This window comes from Schistocerca americana, chromosome 5 (genome assembly GCF_021461395.2).
Source record: "Schistocerca americana isolate TAMUIC-IGC-003095 chromosome 5, iqSchAmer2.1, whole genome shotgun sequence".
NCBI classification, from domain to species: Eukaryota; Metazoa; Arthropoda; class Insecta; order Orthoptera; family Acrididae; genus Schistocerca; species Schistocerca americana.
This window is the reverse complement of record NC_060123.1, coordinates 130,951,465-130,974,038: the sequence shown is the minus strand read 5'-3', so window position 1 is coordinate 130,974,038 and position 22,574 is coordinate 130,951,465. Positions and strand designations below refer to the sequence as shown.

The 22,574-nt window shown below is 42.2% G+C and overlaps 1 protein-coding gene across 3 annotated transcripts in view; it reads right to left on the bottom strand.

Annotated features, from left to right (window-relative positions):
• Positions 1-6,534: 6,534 nt before the first annotated feature.
• Positions 6,535-22,574, bottom strand: part of LOC124616019 (gamma-glutamylcyclotransferase-like) — a 35,548-nt gene continuing 19,508 nt past the window's right edge. For all 3 annotated transcript variants that reach the window (XM_047144234.1, XM_047144236.1, XM_047144235.1), the window contains exon 4: positions 6,535-7,392. In XM_047144234.1, coding sequence (XP_047000190.1) covers positions 7,095-7,392 — 298 coding nt within the window. In that variant the 3' untranslated portion in view covers positions 6,535-7,094. The remainder of the gene's footprint in view (positions 7,393-22,574) is intronic.

Sequence of the window (22,574 nt, the reverse complement as noted above, 5' to 3'; positions counted from 1 at the left end):
CATATTTTCTCCTTTCATCAATTAAATTCAATATCTCTTCTGTTACCCAAAGATTTCTATTAACCCTCATCTTTTTACCTACTTGATCCTCTGCTACCTTCACTATTTCATCCCTCAAAGCTACCCATTCTTCTTCCACTGTATTTCTATCCCCCATTCTTGTCAATTGTTCCCTAATGCTCTCTCTGAAACTCTGTACAATCTCTGGTTCTGTCAGTTTATCCAGGTCCCATCTCCTTAAATTCCCACCTTTTTTGCAGTTTCTTCAGTTTTAATCTACAGTTTACCATCAATAGATTGTGGTCAGAGCCCACATCTGCTCCTGGAAATGTCTTACAATTTAAAACCTGGTTTCTAAATCTCTGTCCTACCATTATATAATCTATATGAGACCTTCCAGTATCTCAGGCTTCTTCCATGTATACAACCTTCCGACATGGTTCTTGAACCAAACGTTAGCTACTGTTAAGTTATGCTCTGTGCAAAATTCTACCAGGCGGCTCCTCTTTTATTCCTTACCCCCATCCCGTATTCACCTACTACGTTTCCTGCTCTCCCTTTTCCTACTACCAAATTCCAGTCACCCACGACTATTAAATTTTCGTCTCCCTTCACGATCTGAATAATTTCTTTCATTTCATCATTCATTGCATCAATCTCTTCGTCATCTGCGGAGTTAGTCGGCATATAAACTTTTACTACTGTGGTAGGTGTGGGCTTCGTGTCTATCTTGGCCACAATAATGCGTTCACTATGCTGTTTGTAGTAGCTTACCCGCACTCCCATTTTTATTCATTATTAAACCTATTTACCCCTATTTTATTTTGTATTTATAACCCTGTATTGACCTGACCAGAAGTCTTGTTCCTGGTGCCACCGAACTTCACTAATTCCCACTATATCTAACTTTAACCTATCCATTTCCCTTTTTAAATTTTCTAACCTACCTGCCCGATTAAGGGATCGGGCATTCCACACTCCAACCCATAGAATGCCAGTTTTCTTTCTCCTGATAACGACGTCCTCCCGAGTAGTCCCCGCCCGGAGATCCGAATGGGAGACTGTTTTACCTCCGGAATATTTTACCCAAGAGGACGCCATCATCGTTTAACCACACAGTAATGCTGCATGCCCTCGGTAAAAATTACGGCTGTAGTTTCCCCTTGCAGTCAGTCGTTCGCAGTACCAGCACAGCAAGGCCATTTTGGTTAGCTTTACAAGGCCAGATCAGTCAATCATCCAGACTGTTGCCTCTGCAACTACTGAAAAGGCTGCTGCCCCTCTTCAGGAACCACACGTTTGTCTGGCCTCTCAACAGATACCCCTCCGTTGTGGTTGCACTTACGGTATGGCTATCTGTATCACTGAGCCATGCAAGCCTCCCCACCAACATCAAGGTCCATGGTTCATGAAGGTGGGGGGTTTGGTCCCAAGACAGTCAGTCCAAGGCCGATTTTCAGATGGGAAGTCTGTATCAGTTAGAGTAACAATAATGCATTAACTTAACAGTGGAATTAGTTGTCTTACATAAGCTATAAAAATGATGTACACAACAAACTGAATCTGTGTGCGCGCGCACACACACACACACACACACACACACACACACACACACAGAGAGAGAGAGAGAGAGAGAGAGAGAGAGAGAGAGAGAGAGAGAGAGAGAGAGAGAGAGAGCACCACACATAAGACTGTAAAACCATAATGAACACCACTACATGAAGCTTTAGCCAAGGGGGGAGGGGGAGTGAAAGTGCTAAATATCTACCTCAATAACATCAAATATGTTACATTCACTTATTGTTAACAGAAATGGTTGCCACAATATTTCTTCAGAAGTTTTTGTCTGGGGAAGTGCAGCCCTTGCTCAATATTTGGAACGTGGAACCTCACTCTTCCCATCTTTATTACAGAGGGTTACAACCATGAATTATGTTTCTTTCCTTGCAGCATTTGTGACAAAGCAAGCTGGGATATCTTTACTTCCTCTCTTGTTTTACCATCTGCCTCCTTACATTCATTTTTCATGTTTGACTAATTACTATTTACATACACGAGTATAATCTGCATTTTCATATAAAAGAAAGGTTGGCCCTCAGTTTCAAGAAATATAGCACCAGATCTAAGTTTGTGCTTAGTTTTGTATATGTAATCAATTTCCTAATTTGTTTTGGCTATTCCTAGTTAATATCTTTTGTTATACGGTGATTCTATTGTTGACTTATAAACAAATATAAACTCTGTAATAATTGTAAACATTTGGAAGAAGAGCTACTAGGATTCTTAAAGTATTTATTTGGCTCCATTCGAAATCGTAATAGCAAAGCCAGCCCTTAATTAATACCAAAATAATTACCAGGTTTGTCAAAGTATTGTTTGTGTAACTATATCTGTTAATTTCATTATTTAAACAAATAATTCGGTCTAACCTTTGTGACAGAAGGAACTGTTATGACAGAAGGAACTGTTAAAAAGGAGGAATTTTTTATGGATTCACTTAATTGAATGAGTTGTGTTTTAACTTAAACCTTGAACAATTTATAGTTTCAGTGCCTATTATTGTGAGGATATATGAAGTCCCGATTTTTGGTCCCAAGACAGCCAGTCCAACGCTAATTTTCGGACGGGAAGTCTGTATCAGATAGAGTAACAATAATGGATTAACTTAACAGTGGAATTAGTGCACCACAAATAGGCTGTGTGTTAGCACAATGACAGTGTCTGTCCAATTTGAGAAATAGTGTCACACATACCTTATTATTCTGCAAGTACTGTGAACTGTGTGGTTAGGTTTTTACTGTTCATAGGTATTCAACAATAAACTATTGTAGCAGTATGCTGATGTTTGCCTGTAATTTATTAATGAGGCTTATCAAAATTTGTCAATGGTGAACTGGCCATATAACTCTGTAATATGGGGTAGTTGTGAACAGTGAAAGAAAAGAACTGTGAAATGCAACTGTGCAACTGTCAGCTACATCATTTACAGCAGTCAGTGTTAAACTTTTTGTCCAAAAGCTAAATGACTGCACACTGGCCTTTGGTACCTTTACTTGGTAAGGAGTAATCTGTGCTGTTTATGTAGTATTTGTTATATTTACCACACACGCAAACTAAGTTGACACTCATCATGGTGGCTGAAGGGAGCAACTATAAAGGCATTTCCCATTTACAGGCACTCCAATCAGTCACAGTGATGAGTGCCAAGTTAGTTCACACATATTTTTTATTATTATTATTATTATTATTATTATTATTATTATTATTTCTTTCTTTCTTTACTTTCTCAGACGTTAGGTCTGGTTAAAAATGGGACGTGACGCGGACCTTGATCAAGCGTCACTTCCTTTTAACTGTACGGTATATGTTATATTGCATTTAGGAACTTTCGGGTAATTGAACATGTATCAATAATTACGGATTTCTGTAATTGTATATATAAGTTTGGATGTAGCTGTATTGTATTGATGTAATGGTGGATATTGTGTGGTATGACTCCTGTAGTTGATAGTATGATTGGTATGATGTCAACTTTATTCTGATGCCACATGTCCTTGACTTCCTCAGCCAGTTGGATGTATTTTTCAATTTTTTCTCCTGTTTTCTTTTGTATATTTGTTGTATTGGGTATGGATATTTCGATTAGTTGTGTTAATTTCTTCTTTTTATTGGTGAGTATGATGTCAGGTTTGTTATGTGGTGTTGTTTTATCTGTTGTAATGGTTCTGTTCCAGTATAATTTGTATTCATCATTCTCCAGTACATTTTGTGGTGCATACTTGTATGTGGGAACGTGTTGTTTTATAAGTTTATGTTGTAAGGCAAGCTGTTGATGTATTATTTTTGCTACATTGTCATGTCTTCTGGCGTATTCTGTATTTGCTAGTATTGTACATCCACTTGTGATGTGATCTACTGTTTCTATTTGTTGTTTGCAAAGTCTGCATTTATCTGTTGTGGTATTGGGATCTTTAATAATATGCTTGCTGTAATATCTGGTGTTTATTGTTTGATCCTGTATTGCAATCATGAATCCTTCCGTCTCACTGTATATATTGCCTTTTCTTAGCCATGTGTTGGATGCATCTTGATCGATGTGTGGCTGTGTTAGATGATACGGGTGCTTGCCATGCAGTGTTTTCTTTTTCCAATTTACTTTCTTCGTATCTGCTGATGTTACATGATCTAAAGGGTTGTAAAGGTGGTTATGAAATTGCAGTGGTGTAGCTGATGTATTTATATGAGTGATTGCTTTGTGTATTTTGCTAGTTTCTGCTCGTTCTAGAAAGAATTTTCTTAAATTGTCTACCTGTCCATAATGTAGGTTTTTTATGTCGATGAATCCCCTTCCTCCTTCCTTTCTGCTTAATGTGAATCTTTCTGTTGCTGAATGTATGTGATGTATTCTATATTTGTGGCATTGTGAACATGTAAGTGTATTGAGTGCTTCTAGGTCTGTGTTACTCCATTTCACTACTCCAAATGAGTAGGTCAATATTGGTATAGCGTAAGTATTTATAGCTTTTGTCTTGTTTCTTGCTGTCAATTCTGTTTTCAGTATTTTTGTTAGCCTTTGTCTATATTTTTCTTTTAGTTCTTCTTTAATATTTGTATTATCTATTCCTATTTTTTGTCTGTATCCTAGATATTTATAGGCATCTGTTTTTTCCATCGCTTCTATGGAGTCACTGTGGTTATTCAATATGTAATCTTCTTGTTTAGTGTGTTTTCCCTTGACTATGCTATTTTTCTTACATTTGTCTGTTCCAAAAGCCATATTTATATCATTGCTGAATACTTCTGTTATCTTTAGTAATTGGTTGAGTTGTTGATTGGTTGCTGCCAGTAGTTTTAGATCATCCATGTATAGCAAATGTGTGATTTTGTGTGGGTATGTTCCAGTAATATTATATCCATAATTTGTATTATTTAGCATGTTGGATAGTGGGTTCAGAGCAAGACAGAACCAGAAAGGACTTAATGAGTCTCCTTGGTATATTCCACGCTTAATCTGTATTGGCTGTGATGTCATGTTATCTGAATTTGTTTGAATATTAAGTGTGGTTTTCCAGTTTTTCATTACTATGTTTAGAAACTGTATCAATTTAGGATCTACTTTGTATATTTCCAATATCTGTAGTAACCATGAGTGGGGTACACTATCAAAGGCTTTTTGGTAATCAATGTATGCGTAGTGTAGCGACCTTTGTTTAGTTTTAGCTTGATATGTCACCTCTGTATCTATTATCAGTTGCTCTTTACATCCTCGTGCTCCTTTGCAGCAGCCTTTTTGTTCTTCATTTATAATTTTGTTCTGTGTTGTATGTGTCATTAATTTCTGTGTAATGACTGAAGTTAATATTTTGTAGATTGTTGGTAGGCATGTTATGGGGCGATATTTAGCTGGGTTTGCTGTGTCTGCTTGATCTTTAGGTTTCAGATAGGTTATTCCATGTGCAAGTGTATCAGGGAATGAGTATGGGTCTGCAATGTAACTGTTAAATAATTTTGTTAGATGTGAATGTGTTGAGGTGAACTTCTTTAGCCAGTAATTTGCTATTTTATCATTTCCAGGGGCTTTCCAATTGTGTGTCGAATTAATTGCTCGGGTGACTTCATGTTGCAAAATTATCACTTCAAGCATTTGTGGTATCATCTTGTATGTGTCTGTTTCTGCTTTTTATTATTATTATTATTATTATTATTATTATTATTATTATTATTATTCCCTACAGCAAGAAGTAAAACTAATGCTAACAAAAGAAATTTATAACATGCTACAGTTCAGGGTAAAATCCAAATTTTCTGAACAATCGTCGAACATTTTACGGCTCTGCAACATACAACTGTTCACAAACTATACAGCTTGCAATTTTATTCACCACAGCCACTATCAACACTGCCTTGACAGATGAGAATGGAGAACTAGAAGCTCAATACACCCATAGTCCCTTGATTCTAGGACAAAAAAGTTATCATCCACATTACTCCATAACAATACTTTCCTAATTATGTGCTTAGTAATCGAAAATGCTACATCTTCAGATTTTTAGCACACTAACAATACAGTGATTCAAAATATATCATGGGGACCTGAAACGTGTAACAAAACATCTGCCATCAATGAGTAAATGATGAGACTAAGATAATACATAAGTACAAGACAGCTGGATCAGGACATGTATATTCAACACTGCATAGGCAACAAACAGATTTGACTTGGATTTGCACACTGTAAACAGTGAAGAGACTTCCTGCACCTTGTGATTCTATCTTCTCTCTACGACTTTTACATTTCACCATATCTTTCCTGTTCCTTTCCTTATTCTAATCATAGAGTAGTCATTACTATCCAATTTGTAAGAACAATCCAAGAACTTCTTACATGAATTAACATGTCTGTACTTCTTATAGCTCTTGCATGAGTAAATATCTACTGGCCTAAAGGGTATCATGGGGAAAAAATACTTAACTGGGCATCTTCTGAGACTCGTGGTATGTGGTACACAAATATGACCTATATTTACATTGTCATATTTTAACATATATTCTTTTTATTGTCATATTTTGACATACATCCTTTTTTAAATTCTCTCTCCAATTACATGTAGTCACACTTGAAACTGGCTTTAACAAAACCACTTAGTTTCCACCACTACTGAAGTTCATAACAGATAAGAAGTTTTTAAATTTACACGTTCAAGTACCTCACACCTGAAATTTGTGTGATAGTTGTTCATGGTGTTAATCACAAAAAGTTCAGCTAATGTGATTCCTAAGTTTTTTCAGTGACCTCTCTTCTGCACATGCAATAGAACAAGTTCCTCTATGGCAAAAAGGTTTGCTTTCATCCACATGTTGCATAACTCTCTTCAAAACAAAACAAAGTATAATACATGTACACAGTATTTAAATACAGGATCATCTTAAATAATTTTTATTGACAAAACCTAATAACAGTCTGAAACTATTTTGACCATTTCAGTATCTTACCCTTGGCATTACGTTAAATGTAAAGTCGTGTGTGTGTGTGTGTGTGTGTGTGTGTGTGTGTGTGTGTGTGTGTGTGTGTGTGTGTGTGTCACACACCACACTTATGAACTTGATACCAGAGAAGACAATATCGTGCTGTTGTCACCTTTGTAGCTATTGTGAGATATTTTTTCTAACTGCTCTATATATTCATTTGGGAGACCTGTTTCTCGTGCTCCTTGTATTATCACACTCAGGTAAAGTTCAGAGGGAAGTCGGTCTTCTGGAATAGGCTGCCCTGGTTTTAGCTCTGTTGGAGTGTTACATAGTTGATAGCAGCGGCACAGCAGTTTCTTCCCATCTGGTTTCTCAACTTCAACCTCAAACGGAAAGTAAATGTCTGATGAAACACCTTCTTGTCTGCAAAATAAGATACCCAATCTAGAAAGCTGAATTCAAACTTGCATCTTATGTTGTATTAACACCAGTAATAACACCAATGACAGGTTGCAATACAGGATACCTCTTCAAAATTTGTATGTGTATTTATTTCACTGTAACTTCTAGTAAAAGCAGCAGTCTTATATACAAACTAAGTAACGGCCATTTTATTTTGCTTAGTTTGCAGACATAAGAATGTCACAACCAAGTCAAAATGATAGCACGTATCTTTTTATCTGCAGGTTAAAGTGTTCGCCCAATAGATTTCTCAGCAAAATAGACTGTCAGTTCTGCACAAGACAGAAGCAAAAACCTTATTTATGGGCAAGTTTAACAAAAGTACCACTAAGAAGCAGTGACTAATAAAAGAATGTTTTTTCAAGAATTTGCAGTAGTGTTCCAAAAGCTAATAAATAATGGCAAAGAAAATATATACACTTGATGTACAGAAGGAAATTACCTCTGTCGATAAACTTCAAACTTTTAGGAGCACTATTACCAAAGGAGATCGAGGTTTGCCGACAACATTGTAATTCTGTCAGAGACAGCAAAGGACCTGAAAGAGTAGTTGAATGGAATGGACAGTGTCTTGAAAGGATGATATAAGATGAACATCAACAAATGCAAAACGAGGACAATGAAATGTAGTCAAATTAGGTGATGCTGAGAAATTTACATTAAAAAATGAACTCTTAAAGTAGTAGATAAGTTTTGCTATTTGGGGAGCAAAATAACTGATGATGGTCAAAGTAGATAATATAAAATGTAGGCTATCAATGGCACAGAAATTGTTTCTAAAAAAGATAATTCTCTTGACATAGAGTATAAATGTAAGTATCAGGAAGTCGTTTCTGAAAGTATTTGTATGGAATGTAGCCATGTATGGAAGTGAAACATGGACAATAAATAGTTTAGACAAGAAGAGAATAGAAGCTTTCGAAATATGGTACTACAGAAGAATGCTGAAGATTAGATGGGTAGATCATGTAACTAATGAGGAGGTACTGAACAGAATTGGGAAGAAGAGGAATTTGTGGCACAACCTGACTAGAAGAAGGGATCGGTTGATAGGACACGTTCTGAGGCATCAAGGGATCGCCAATTTAGTACTGGAGAAAAGTGTAGAGAGTAAAAATCATAGAGGGAGACCAAGAAATGAATACACTAAGCAGATTCAGAAGGATGTAGACTGCAGTAGTTATTCAGAGATGAAAAGGCTTGCACAGGATAGAGTAGCATGGAGAGCTGCATCTCTGGACTGAAGACTACGACAACAACAACAACAAGATATATTGCAGGACACTTAACATTACCAAAATACAACAGTCTAGGTCTTGAAACGGGTATTTAATGTGTCCGGAAGCTTCATTATAGTGTACACACTGCACAACTATCGTTCAAAATCTATGTTAAAACCCTGAGTCGCAGTGTAAGAATGATGCAGGCAAAGGTTAACAATTGTCTTTAGCAGCACTGATTCAAGCTCTGTAGCATTGATAAGGTGCTGCTATCATAGAAATGCATGGACTGAAACTTGGAAGAAATCTAACAGTAAAGAATGTCGAACATGTAAATTTAGTTTCAGGGATGACAAACAAGATTCATTATGCTTTAAATGAATGATGGCAGTGCAAATCAAAGCGTATTCAAGGCCTGGTTTGAGTGCATTTTTCAAGACAATTTGGCCCCCTTCCCTTCCCATGTATACTTTTGCCTATGTCAGTTTTTGCTACTAACTGATGTGCACTGTATACAAATCTTGCACCTGGATACCCTTGGTGGCCCCAAGAAACCACGACTAACTGTGATACATCCTGTACAGAAATCTTCTGTGCCCCTAGCATCCTTCTTAACTTGGTGCCCCCAAGCAGTGACTTGTGTCACTTGGGCCTTAAACTGGCCCTTAGTATATTCTGCAGTAAAATTGTGCAGCATTGATTATCATGATTTTGATAAATCTCTTTACAAGGGACCATCTCCCTATCATAGAACAACTTTAAATACACAACCATGGGGATGTAGCCATGAAAAATCTGCTTCCATAGCTTGTATTACACGTTTATTGAAGTAGGCTGCTCCAAAACTGCCCCATCGAGCAAGGGTGCCCAAAGGCACCCACCAATAAACCTGCAGGTAGACACACACAGGGTAGGCAACCTGCCAGGTAGTCTTACTGCACTTTCATGCACTGCTCTATTGCGTGCAGCTTGATGCATGGCATCATATGCTTTATTAATACTTAACAGTTCTAAGTGAATATAGCTATAACAATGACTTTTTGAAATAGCCCATCCCTATTTCCCCTTTGTTGGAAAGAACAATTCTTATTTGTTGGAAAAGATGGATTGCCCTAGTACCTAGCTTACAGTAAGACGGTAATACAATGCGGACATACAATAGTCAGTGTCACTACGTGCTCCTTCATGCTGCGCGGTTTGATGAGCTGGACAGTGATGCATAGAAGCAATTCACTGCCGTAATGAAAAGTGAAGCACAGCAACAGGTAATTTTGATGCAGAAAAAAAAAAAAAAAATCATACTGTAGAGTACACATTCTGCATTTTCTTCAAATGCATCAGTTCCAGATATCACACGTGTTTCATTTAACTAATTTCACATCATTGTTGAGTAGGGATATTCAACTGATGTTGCATTACAAGCAAGCTACAAAGTTGCACATAAATTTGCAACAAGTAGCACACCATTTTCAATGGAGCACCTGTTAAAACCGTGTTTGCTGGCACTTACAGCGTGCTTAACACCAGGAGACTTAAGGAAATATAAAGCAGTTTGTCTCTCCAAGAAAACAATTTCTTGTCAGATCCGAGGTAACGGCACCTGTCCAGAAAAATCTACCGAAGGAGAAAGTTCTGACTTTTTGCTTATTACCAGCTTTGATGAAATAACTTATGTAACAAACTATGTGTGGCTTGTACAACCACAGGTCACGATATATTTGAGGTGGTGTGTGAATCCGTTGAAGACATGTTTGCGATGGGGGCAGGTTCTGTACTGTGACAATAGATGGAGCACTGCTGGTTGTTGGAAGTTTCCTGTATGAAAGAAAAACTCAAAACCAAATTTGAAAAAGATATATCAAGTATACACTGTTTGGCCACCAAGAATGCAGTAAACCACCAGAGCTGAGAAAGAAGCAAGGGAATGTCATTACAGGGAAGATACTTACTATCTCCTGGTACCTTTGTTTTATTTTTAAGCCATAGTTAGTTTATTTATTCATTCAATCACAAAACACATCGTATGGATGTCATCAATACTTCACACATTGCTACTTATATATAGTCCTACAACACAACACTAATACTTAGGCTGACTAATGATTTGCCCCTTTATTCTGACGCATGCCACATTTTGTGTAGTGCTTTCTTTCAAGATCAGCTATGCTAAGATAGAAAGCACTTTTACGTGGACAACCACACTGCATGCAGTTTATAGACACAAAACACATGAACATCAGTAAACATCAGAATTCTTCTACTATATCGTGTTCATCACAAGAAAAAACCTGATGTAAACATTATACCTTATATTCTGCATTTGCTTGAATCTCATTGGGTTTCATTTTATGTGGGCAGAAGCCAAGCTATATTCAGTACAGCCAAGTACAATCATAGGGATACATTTTATGCTGTGTTACAGGCATACAGACTGAGCAATAACGCGGAAAACTAAACAGCTTCACCGGCGCATTTAACTTTGACAGCAATGGCTAACCAGGGTCCAAATAACCTACAATGATGTGAACAGTTGCAGTTCAAACGTAAAAGGAGACACGCAGAGAAACTATAAAGCTTCAAATGTCATTTAATTTTTAAAGAGACTGGAATAATATTTGGCAAAACTCCAGGACTACTGCACACTTCTTAGGTGACCAAAGCATAAAATGCTCTTGTTCTCACCTAACGTAGTATTCTAATTACAAACCAACAGTGATGAAAATTCCTAACTTAAACACAGGGTAACTTTTCTGAGCGAGCTATATGTGATGCAAAAGCATACTGCAGGGATTTATTTCATTGTATTGTTGAATGCTAGTGCCACTGAAGGTATCAATTCAGCCAATCCTCTGGTAATCTCTTAGCTCCTTCCTTATCCACAACCGAGAAATACATTTCAGTTCTGGAATTGTCATCTGCTACATTGATAACCGGTCGACGACCAACTGAATTCACGAAGCCACCCAGGCACCACATTTTCTCCTCTTCTTTTATGACATACCGTTCTACACCCAGCCAGCATTCGGCAGTGATATGTGAAAAAGCTGTGTGCATTAGTTCCAGTACGTCTGGCGGCTTAAGATGATTGTTATTTCTCATGACCCATCCCTTAACTTGGTTCCAGTTATGTTGGGTTCAAATGGCAATGGTACAGTGGCAAATGTAAAAATGCAGCAGTTTTATCCTGTACTTGAAGCTGTGAAAATGATTCTTTTTCATGTTTCAATGGCACTTATCACTCTGGTTCATGTGAGACTACATCTGCGGTATAAAACTGACATAGTCCAAAATAAAAAGAGTATTTGGTTTTTCATTTTTGTCCTAAAAATTAAATTATGTTTTCTTAATTTAAACAACCTTACATAACACACTTTCATAAAATACCAATTATTACAGATTTATATTTGAAATGGAAACAGGCATTTCGCATGCAATATGTAATTAGAAATAAGAAGACTTGCATTTTTCATAAAAATCTGAAAGAGTGATCCATGATCTGCATCAGATTCCACTATACATTCGGCGTGTATTTGTACTTCACCTGTTTCAAATATAGTCCCAAGGAAAACTTCGAAGATGATTTTTTTCTGTAACGTTATGAAAAATGTTACGAACAACCTATTTCTCAGCATACTGTTAAGTTTTCCACACACGTGTTTCACTATGGAGCAGGAAGCACACTCAACAATTTTTAAATAAATAATCTATTACCAGCACAAGAACCACGGCACAACAGTACAGAGACGGTGACTGTACACATTTTTTAAACAATAACTACATAGCTAAAGTGTGATTAACAAAAACATTTATGGGTGTTAATGTCACATTGAAGATGGTGTAATTAGATGAATGACGAACACAAACTTCACTTAACAAAGGTTTATTCAGTACTTGCAAATACAACAGCATGGAGCGAACTGCCTACTGCCAGAACGCATACGGTGTATATACACAGTTACAGAACATTCTAGTAAAATGATTCTTGATGTTTGTGGATACTTCTAGAATGTCCTCGAACCGAATATACAAATTAAAATTTTACAGCTCAGGTGAGTTTTGAACTCTTAACCCTCCATGCAACAGTGTAGTATCATAATTGCTACACCACAGTGACGGTGCTACTCAGCTTTTTCTGTGACAATACATTAGAATATCCATACGTAAGTAGCACCTATTTCCAAGAGCGTAACAACACCAGTATCTGTGTGCTACATCTTCTGACCAATCATCATGTTTGTGCTTGTTTACATCATGTTTATTCTTACGATGAACAGAGTACTCAGTGCTTTCATCTCCATTCATTTGTGGTAGTTCGTTCAATTAAATTATGCCACCATGCCATTTTGAACATCCATTGAATGGCTTTGGTGTGTCACGCACATGACTCTAGAGAAGAGTGTGTGTGTGTGTGTGTGTGTGTGTGTGTGTGTGTGTGTGTGTGTGTGTGTGTATATATATATGTCTGCTTGTGTCTGTATGTAATTGCTACACCACAGTGACGGTGCTACTCAGCTTCTTCTGTGACAATACATTAGAATATCCATACGTAAGTAGCACCTATTTCCAAGAGCGTAACAACACCAGTATCTGTGTGCGAGTGTATACCTGTCCTTTTTTCCCCCTAAGGTAAGTCTTTCCGCTCCCGGGATTGGAATGACTCCTTACCCTCTCCCTTAAAACCCACTTCCTTTCGTCTTCCTCTCTCCTTCCCTCTTTCCTGATGAGGCAACAGTTTGTTGCGAAAGCTTGAATTTTGTGTGTTTGTTTGTGTGTCTATCGACCTGCCAGCGCTTTTGTTCGGTAAGTCACCTCATCTTTGTTTATACTGAGGAGGCAGCTCTGGGGCCCCACTTCACTGGCGTGGTTTTTCCGAATGTGTTCGTCCCTTTCGAATGGTTAGCAAGAAACATCATTTGCCACCACACAGTGGCAGTTCATGGGCTGAGCATGTCATGTGCCTCAACTTGCCAATGAGTTGCATTAACCAACCAGATTTGCATCAGCATATTACCTTGTGTCAATGTCGGCTCAGTTCAGCTTGTATGAAATGGAACTCAAATGTATTGTATTTCTGGCTTAATAGGAACTTGCTGGGTGTCAGCAGCATTCTGTTACAAATATTGGTTGGTTGGTTTGTGGGATTGAAGGGACCAGACTACTAGGACCATCGGTCCCTTTTTCCACGAACTTTAAGCACCTTCAAAGAATAAAAACAAATAATGGAGATGACGAGACGTCACAGGACAAGAAAGATACAGAGACCAGACAAAAGGAATTAAAATCCCATCAAGTGTGACAGTGGTTGGTCGACCATAGAAACAGAAAAGGAAAAGCCAACCACCAAGAAATGCACTAAAAACCCCAGTCTAAAATTGTAGGCCAAAGGCCAGACTCAACACAAAAATAGGACAAACACTTAGATCAAGCAATAAGAACCCCCCTGCACAAATAAAACTCAAAACTTAATTTGCCATCGCAAATCACCTGATAAAAGTGCAGGAAGCGTATTAGGCAGTGCAAACGTCTCCCTGAGCTGAGTTAAAAGCTGGCACTCCAATAAGATGTGGACCACCGTCAAAGCTGACCTGCAGCAACATAGAGGTGGGTCCTCATGGCGCAATAAATAGCTGTGTGTCATCCAGGTGTGGCCAATATGCAGCCAGCAGAGGACAACAAAGTCCTGGCGAGAGACCCGCAAGGAGGAGTGCCACGCACCAGTAGCCTCCTTGATGGCCCGAAGTTTGTCGGGTGAAGGAAGGGTGCGTCATTCTTCACCCCAGGTGTCAAGTACTTTCTGCCGCAAAACTGACCTGAGGCAACTCTCCGAAAGGCCAATCTCCAAGGCTGGTGCACCGACAGCCTGTACGGCCAGCGTGTCAACATGTTCATTTCCCAGGATGCCGACATGACCCGAGGTCCACACAAAGAACACAGAGCAGCCGCAATGGGCAAGAGTATGGAGGGACTCCTGGATAGGCATCACCAGACAAGAGCAAGGAAAACACCAGTCGATAGCTCATAAACTGCTCAGGGAGTCACTACAGATAACGAAGGTCTCAACTGAGCAGGAGCGGATATACTCCAAGGCACAAGTGATGGCGACCAGCTCGGCAGTGAAAACACTGCAGCCAGCCGGCAATGAGTGTTGTTCATAATGATCCCCTAAAGTAAGAGCATAACCGAAACGACCAGCAACCATCGAACCGTCAGTATAGACAACGTCAGAGCATTGAAACGCGGCAAGGATTGAAAGAAACCGGTGGCGGAGGGCCTCAGCAGGGACTGAGTCCTTCGGGCCCTGTGCCAAATTGAGCCGAAGGCATGGGCGGGGTACACACCACTGGGGTATACGCAGAGGTGCCCAGAAAAGATGTGGAAGACGGAAAACCTCAAGCCCAGAGAGAAGAGCTCTGACGTGAACCACAATTTTACATCCTGACCGGGGCCGCCGTTCCGGAAGATGGACGACCAACTGAGGGAACAGGAGACAATAATTAGGATGCCCGGGCAAGCTACAAACGAGTGTAGCATAAGCGGCCAGTAATCATTGGCGCCGGAACTGCAATGGGGGGACACCTGCCTCCACAAGTACGCTGTTAACAGGGCTTGTCTGCTAAGCTCCAGTGGTGAGTCTGATCCCACTGTGAAAGATGGGGTCCAGCTACTGCAATGCGGAAGGAGATGCCGAACCGTAAGCCAGGCTCCCATAATCTAGACAGGACTGAATTAACGCCTAGTAGAAGGGTAGAGCGATCGGCACCCCAGCTGGTGTGACTCTGGCAATGAAAACGTTAAGGTGCCACCAGCATATCTGTTTAAGCTGTCGAATATGAGGGAGCCAAGTCAACTGGGTGTCATAACCAATCCCAAAAACCGATGTTTCTCCGCCACAGCAAGAGGTTCGCCGTCAAGATAAAGCCGTGGCTCAGGGTGATCAGCGCGTCACCGGCAGAAACGCATAATGCAGGTCTTGACAGCCAAAAACAGGAAGTAATGCACTACAGCCCAAGACTGCGCCTTGCGGATAACGCCCTGCAGCTGCCGTTCAGCAGCTGCAATGACAGTGGAGCTAAAGTATAGGCATAAGTCGTCAGCGTACAAGGAAGCTGAGACAGATGTTCCCACCACTGCAGTGAGCCCATTAATTGCAATTAAAAAGAGGCAGACACTTAAGACAGATCCCTGCGGTACTGCATTCACCTGAACTCAGGAGGAACTATGGGAGGCCGCAACTTGCACATAGAAGGAACGAAGCGACAGAAAATTTTGTATGAAAATCGGGAGCGCACCCCAAAGACACCAACCATGAAGCATACACAGGATGTGATGTCACTTTGTCGTATCGTATGCCTTCCGCATGTTGAAAAAGACGGTGACCAGATGCTGATGGCAGGCAAAGGCCATACGGATGGCAGACTCTAGGCGCACCAGATTACCAGCGGCAGAGCGGTCCTTACGGAACACACCCTGAGACTGAGCCAGAAGGCCCCGAGACTCAAGCAGCCAACACAACCTCTGGCTCACCATGCGTTCAAGTAACTTGCAAAGAACATTGGTGAGGCTAATGGGGCAGTAGCTGTCCACCTCCAGTGGGTTCTTGCCAGGTTTCAACATGGGGATTACGATGCTTTCCCGCCATTGCAACGGGAACTCACCCTCAACCCAGATACGGTTGAATAGGTCTAGGAGGCGTCGCTGGCAGTCCACCAAGAGGTATTTGAGCATTTGGCAGTGGATGCGATCTGGCCCGGGAGCCATATCAGTGCAAGTGGCTAGAGCACTTTGGAATTCCCACTCACTGAACGGAACATTGTATGATTCAGGGTGGTGTGTGTGAAATGAAAGGCTCCAACATTCCAACCACTCTTTCCGGGAGCGGAAGGCCAGTGGGTAATTTGCAGAAGCGGAACTCTGAACAAAATGCTCCATTCAGTGAAAGCGCAGGTACCCTGACGGGGGTCCGACAATCAGAGTCACCTGATCTCAGCCCAAACCTGCGATGGAGAGGTACGGAGGCCAATGGTGGAGACATACCTTTCACACCACTCCTCCTTGTGTTGGTGAATGAGGTGGCAGGCTCGAACACGGAGCCATTTAAAGGCGATGAGGTGTGCCAATGAGGGATGCCGCCTGTGATGCTGGAGTGCCTGCCTGCAATCTTTAATCGCCTCAGCGATCTCGGGCAACCACCAAGCCACAGTCCTCCGCCAAGGGGACCCAGATGAACACGGAATGGCAGATTCTGCGGCAGTAGCGATGCCGGTGGTGACCGAGTGAACCACCACATCAATGGCGTCATTGGTAAGAGGCTCAATAGTGGCAATGGAGGTGAACAAGTCCTAGTCAGCCTTATTCATAGCCCATCTGCAGGGGTGCCCAGAAGACTGACGCTGTGACAGTGACCACTTTCCGATCTTTCTGTCACTATCACACAAGTCATCATGCACGCTGCATTGGAAAGATGGTAATAGGCTAGGGCCGCAGATCGAAAGGTCAATGGCCGAGTACATGCCATGCGCCACACTGAAATGTATGTAGGCACCAGTATTTAAAAGAGAAATATCGAGCTTTGACAATACTTGCTCAACAATGCTGCCTCGTCCTGTTGCCACTGATCCACCCTACAGAGGGTTATGGGCATTGAAGTCGCCCAGTAACAAAAAGGGTGGCGACAGTTGGTCTACCAGTGCAACCAGGACATACTGCGGGACATCACCATCCAGTGGCAGATAGAGACTGCAGACAGTTCCACCCGAACAGCAACAGCCCCTAAAGGTGTTTGTTGAGAGACAGACTCGCTGTAAAGAGAGTGAACGACGTAGATGCAGACACCACCAGATACCCTCTCATAAGCTGCCAAGTTCCTATAATAACCCCGATAACCACAGAGGGCGGGAGTTAGCATCGCCGGAAACCAAGTTTTCTGAAGAGCAATGCAGTGGAAAGGGTGAAGACTAAGAAGTTGTCGGAGCTCAGCAAGATGGTGGAAAAAACCGCTGCAGTTTCACTGAAGGATGACAATGTCCACAGCCGAGAAAGGCGTGAAGGGACCTAGGAGGCCGATTACGCTGCTGGGTCACCTGCTGCCACTGACAGTACCGACGGGAGTGACATCCATCATGTCTGAGGGACCAGTGAGATCTAGGTCCTCAGCGGACGCCAGAATCTCCACCGCGTCCTCAGATGCAGAGCTTGTAGGTAGCGGTAGAGTGGGTGCCACTGCAATTTCCTTGGTCTTAGGGGCTCTTTGATTTCTATTTCTCATGCTGTTCCTTTGGTTGCCCTTGCTGGGAGGGCTTCTTTGATTCAGTCTCTGGGACTGAAGAGGACTGCGAAGCCCTACAACCAGCTACCTGGGGCTTCTTCAGCCCCTGGTGGGTGTCTGGTTTGCCACTGGTAGGAATCTGGGAAGGGAGTGACCCAAGGGATCCCTTCCGAATGAGAGAAGTGGGGACTGGTGTCCACAATGGTTGAGCGGGTGCTGCTACCGAGGTAGCTGGTGCTGGAGCAACAGGAAGGGAAGTGCTCCCCCACCATCAAGGGGACAGGTGTGGTCCTTCGGCTCTGAGAGCTGACTGTATGTGGTGCAACAGATGGAGCTGTAACAGGAGTGACAGTGGCGAAATAAGATGATGTCATGCACACACAGTGAAGCCGTTCAAATTTCCGTTTAGCCTCAGTGTAGGTCAGTCGGTCTAGGGTCTTGTATTCCATTATTTTCCATTCCTTCTGTAGAATCTTAAAGTCCAGCGAGCAAGGGGGATGGTGCTCTCCACAGTTGACACAGGTGGGAGGCGGGGCACATGGAGTATTGGGATGGGGTGGACAACCACAATCGCAACATATGAGGCTGGAAGCACAGCGGGAAGACATATGGCTCAACTTCCAATACTTGAAGCACCGCATCGGGGGAGGGATATATGGCTTTACATCACAGCGGTAGACCATCACCTTCACCTTCTCGGGTAATGTGTCACCCTTGAAGACCAAGATGAAGGCACCGGTGGCAACCTAATTATCCCTCGGCCCCAGTGGACGCGCCAGATGAAATGGACACCTCGTCGCTCTAAGTTGGCGCGCAGCTCATCATCGGACTGTAAAAGAAGGTCCCTGTGGAAGATAATGCCCTGGACCATATTTAAGCTTTTATGGGGCATGATAGCAACAGAAACGTCCCCCAGCTTCTTACAAGCAAGTAATGCCCGTCACTGGGCAGAGGATGCTGTTTTTATCAAGACTGACCCGGACCACATTTTTGATAAGCCCTCCACCTTCCCGAACTTTTCCTCTAAATGCTCTACAAAGAACTGAGGCTTTATGGACAAAAAGGATTCCTTCCCCATCATCTCTCATACAGACTAGATACCTGGGCGAATACGTCTCACTGTCATTCATAGCCTATCATTCCTCCCATGGTGTGGCCAGGGAGGGGAACGATTTGGTGTCATACGTGTTTGCATTAAAGTGAGCCCTCTAACGCTTAGAGACTGCTGGTGGTTGGCCACAAGCAAGAGAAGACGTGCCACACTTCATTGCGTGTCATCCACCCTGATGCCACCTACTCCAACCAAGGGCCCTCCCCACAGGTGCCACCCAGAGGGGGGGGGGGAGGCAGGGGGGAGGCAGGGGGGAGGCAGGGGGGAGGCAGGGGGGAGGCAGGGGGGAGGCAGGGGGGAGGCAGGGGGGAGGCAGGGGGGAGGCAGGGGGGAGGCAGGGGGGAGGCAGGGGGGAGGCAGGGGGGAGGCAGGGGGGAGGCAGGGGGGAGGCAGGGGGGAGGCAGGGGGGAGGCAGGGGGGAGGCAGGGGGGAGGCAGGGGGGAGGCAGGGGGGAGGCAGGGGGGAGGCAGGGGGGAGGCAGGGGGGAGGGAGGGGGGAGGGAGGGGGGAGGGAGGGGGGAGGGAGGGGGGAGGGAGGGGGGAGGGAGGGGGGAGGGAGGGGGGAGGGAGGGGGGAGGGAGGGGGGAGGGAGGGGGGAGGGAGGGGGGAGGGAGGGGGGAGGGAGGGGGGAGGGAGGGGGGAGGGAGGGGGGAGGGAGGGGGGAGGGAGGGGGGGAGAGATGGGACAGGTCTCTTTGCTTTAATCTGTCAGTTAAGACTTTATGTGATTAACAAAAATGTTACTGAATATTGTTGCACACTTCTCAAACACCATTCCTAATTACCACCATAATATCAAAATTTTCAATAGATGCAATCTGTGTTCCAATTCAAAAAGTCAAAACAGTTCAACTACTGATATTTCCAATACTGAACCGAAAGAACATCTTGTACTTTAACAGAACTATCAGTTTAATAAGTCACAGCTGCGAAATACTAACGCGAATTCTTTAGAGACGAATGGAAAAACTGGTAGAATATGACCTCAGGGATGATCAGTTTGGATTCCGTAGAAATGTTGGAACATGTGAGGCAATACTGACCCTACGACTTACCTTAGAAGGAAGATTAAGGAAAGGCAAACCTACGTTTCTAGCATTTGTAGACTTAGAGAAAGCTTTTGACAATGTTGATTGGAATACTCTCTTTCAAATTCTGAAGGTGGCAGGGGTAAAATACAAGGAGCAAAAAGCTATTTACAGTTTGTACAGAAACCAGATGACAGTTATAAGAGTCGAGAGGCACGAAAGGGAAGCAGTGGTTGGGAAGGGAGTGAGGCAGGGTTGTAGCCTATCCCCGATATTATTCAATCTGTATATTGAGCAAGCAGTAAAGGAAACAAAAGAAACATTCGGAGTAGGAATTAAAATCCATGGAGAAGAAATAAAAACCTCGAGGTTTGCCGGTGACATTGTTATTCTGTCAGAGACAGCAAAGAACCTGGAAGAGCAGCTGAACGGAATGGACAGTGTCTTGAAAGGAGGATATAAGATGAACATCAACAAAAGCAAAACGAGGATAATGGAATGTAGTCGAATTAAATCGGGTGATGCTGAGGGAATTAGATTAGGAAATGAGACACTTAAAGTAGTAAAGGAGTTTTGCTATTTGGGGAGCAAAATAACTGATGATGGTCGAAGTAGAGAGGATATAAAATGTAGACTGGCAATGGCAAGAAAGCGTTTCTGAAGAAGAGAAATTTGTTAACATCGAGTACAGATTTAAGTGTCAGGAAGTCGTTTCTGAAAGTATTTGTATGGAGTGTAGCCATGTATGGAAGTGAAACATGGGCGATAAATAGTTTGGACAAGAAGAGAATAGAAGCTTTTGAAATGTGGTGCTACAGAAGAATGCTGAAGATTAGATGTATAGATCGCATAACTAAAGAGGAGGTATTGAATAGAATTGGGGAGAAGAGGAGTTTGTGGCACAACTTGACTAGAAGAAGGGATCAGTGGTAGGAATGCACTAAGCAGATTCAGAAGGATGTAGGCTGCAGTAGGTACTGGGAGATGAAGAAGCTTGCACAGGATAGAGTAGCATGGAGAGCTGCATCAAACCAGTCTCAGGACTGAAGACCACAACAACAACAACAACTCAGTAATAGTCACAACTTTCACCACCTGTCTTTCTATCGGAATTGGAATAATCTCATTCTTATCAAAGTCTGATGGCATGTTGCATGTCTGCATGGCAGGCTCTCCCAAGGACTTCAGTAAGTCTTCGTTACTGTTGTCTGCTCCAGGGGCCTTGTTTCCACTTAGGCCTTTCATGTCAAATTACTCTCTCAAAATCATCTGTCTCAATCTCAGCTTCTTATAGCTCCTCATCCTTTTCTATACTGCTACCCCATAGTATACCCTTCCTCTGTTCTGAGTCGCCCTCTAAATCCACAGATCCTTTCATCTCCGGGTCTGAGCGACATGCTCTTCGTTTTCAACAACCTTCCCTAACCTATTCCTCTCTCTTCCCCAAGGAAGGAGCTACGAGTTTCAAAAATTAGGTAATGAGTCACTTTTACTTTTCAATGTTTCTATGGACAGTTCGAAATTTCCACCTCCTGAAGAGAAGTGCTAGGCAGCAATGCTGTCTCAAATTTATTAAAATAAGTGGCTAATAATGATAGTACATAAGCTTCCTGTTGAGATACCTGCAGTATTTCTCAGAGGAAAACAGGATACTATTACCTTAACAATAACGGATTCCCCCCCTCAAATCCTGGTTTGGGGACACATATATAGCATAGTGCAAGGTCTAGGTAAGGTTGAAAGGTGATAATCTGGAGAATGCCACAGGTTTTAGTAACAGACTGCCTTACTTCGTAGTCTCATGTTTACATTTGTACCACACTTTTAACACACTTTTCATCATAAAAATTAAAATTGCAAGGTAAATCTGACCTACAAAAAGTAACTCACAAATCTGTTATTAGTATTTTGATATACAAGGTGTTACAAAAAGGTACGGCCAAGTTTTCAGGAAACATTCCTCACACACAAAGAAAGAAAATATGTTATGTGGACATGTGTCCGGAAACGCTTACTTTCCACGTTAGAGTTCATTTTATTACTTCTCTTCAAATCACATTAATCATGGAATGGAAACACACAGCAACAGAACATACCAGTGTGACTTCAAACACTTTGTTACAGGAAATGTTCAAAATGTCCTCCGTTAGCGAGGATACATGCATCCACCCTCCGTCGATCCGTCGCATGGAATCCCTGATGCGCTGATGCAGCCCTGGAGAATGGCATATTGTATCACAGCCGTCCGCAATACGAGCACGAAGAGTCTCTACATTTGGTACCGGGGTTGCGTAGACAAGAGCTTTCAAATGCCCCCATAAATGAAAGACAAGAGGGTTGAGGTCAGGAGAGCGTGGAGGCCATGGAATTGGTCCGCCTCTACCAATCCATTGGTCATCGAATCTGTTGTTGAGAAGCGTACGAACACTTCGACTGAAATGTGCAGGAGCTCCATCGTGCATGAACCACATGTTGTGTCGTACTTCTAAAGGCACATGTTCTAGCAGCACAGGTAGAGTAT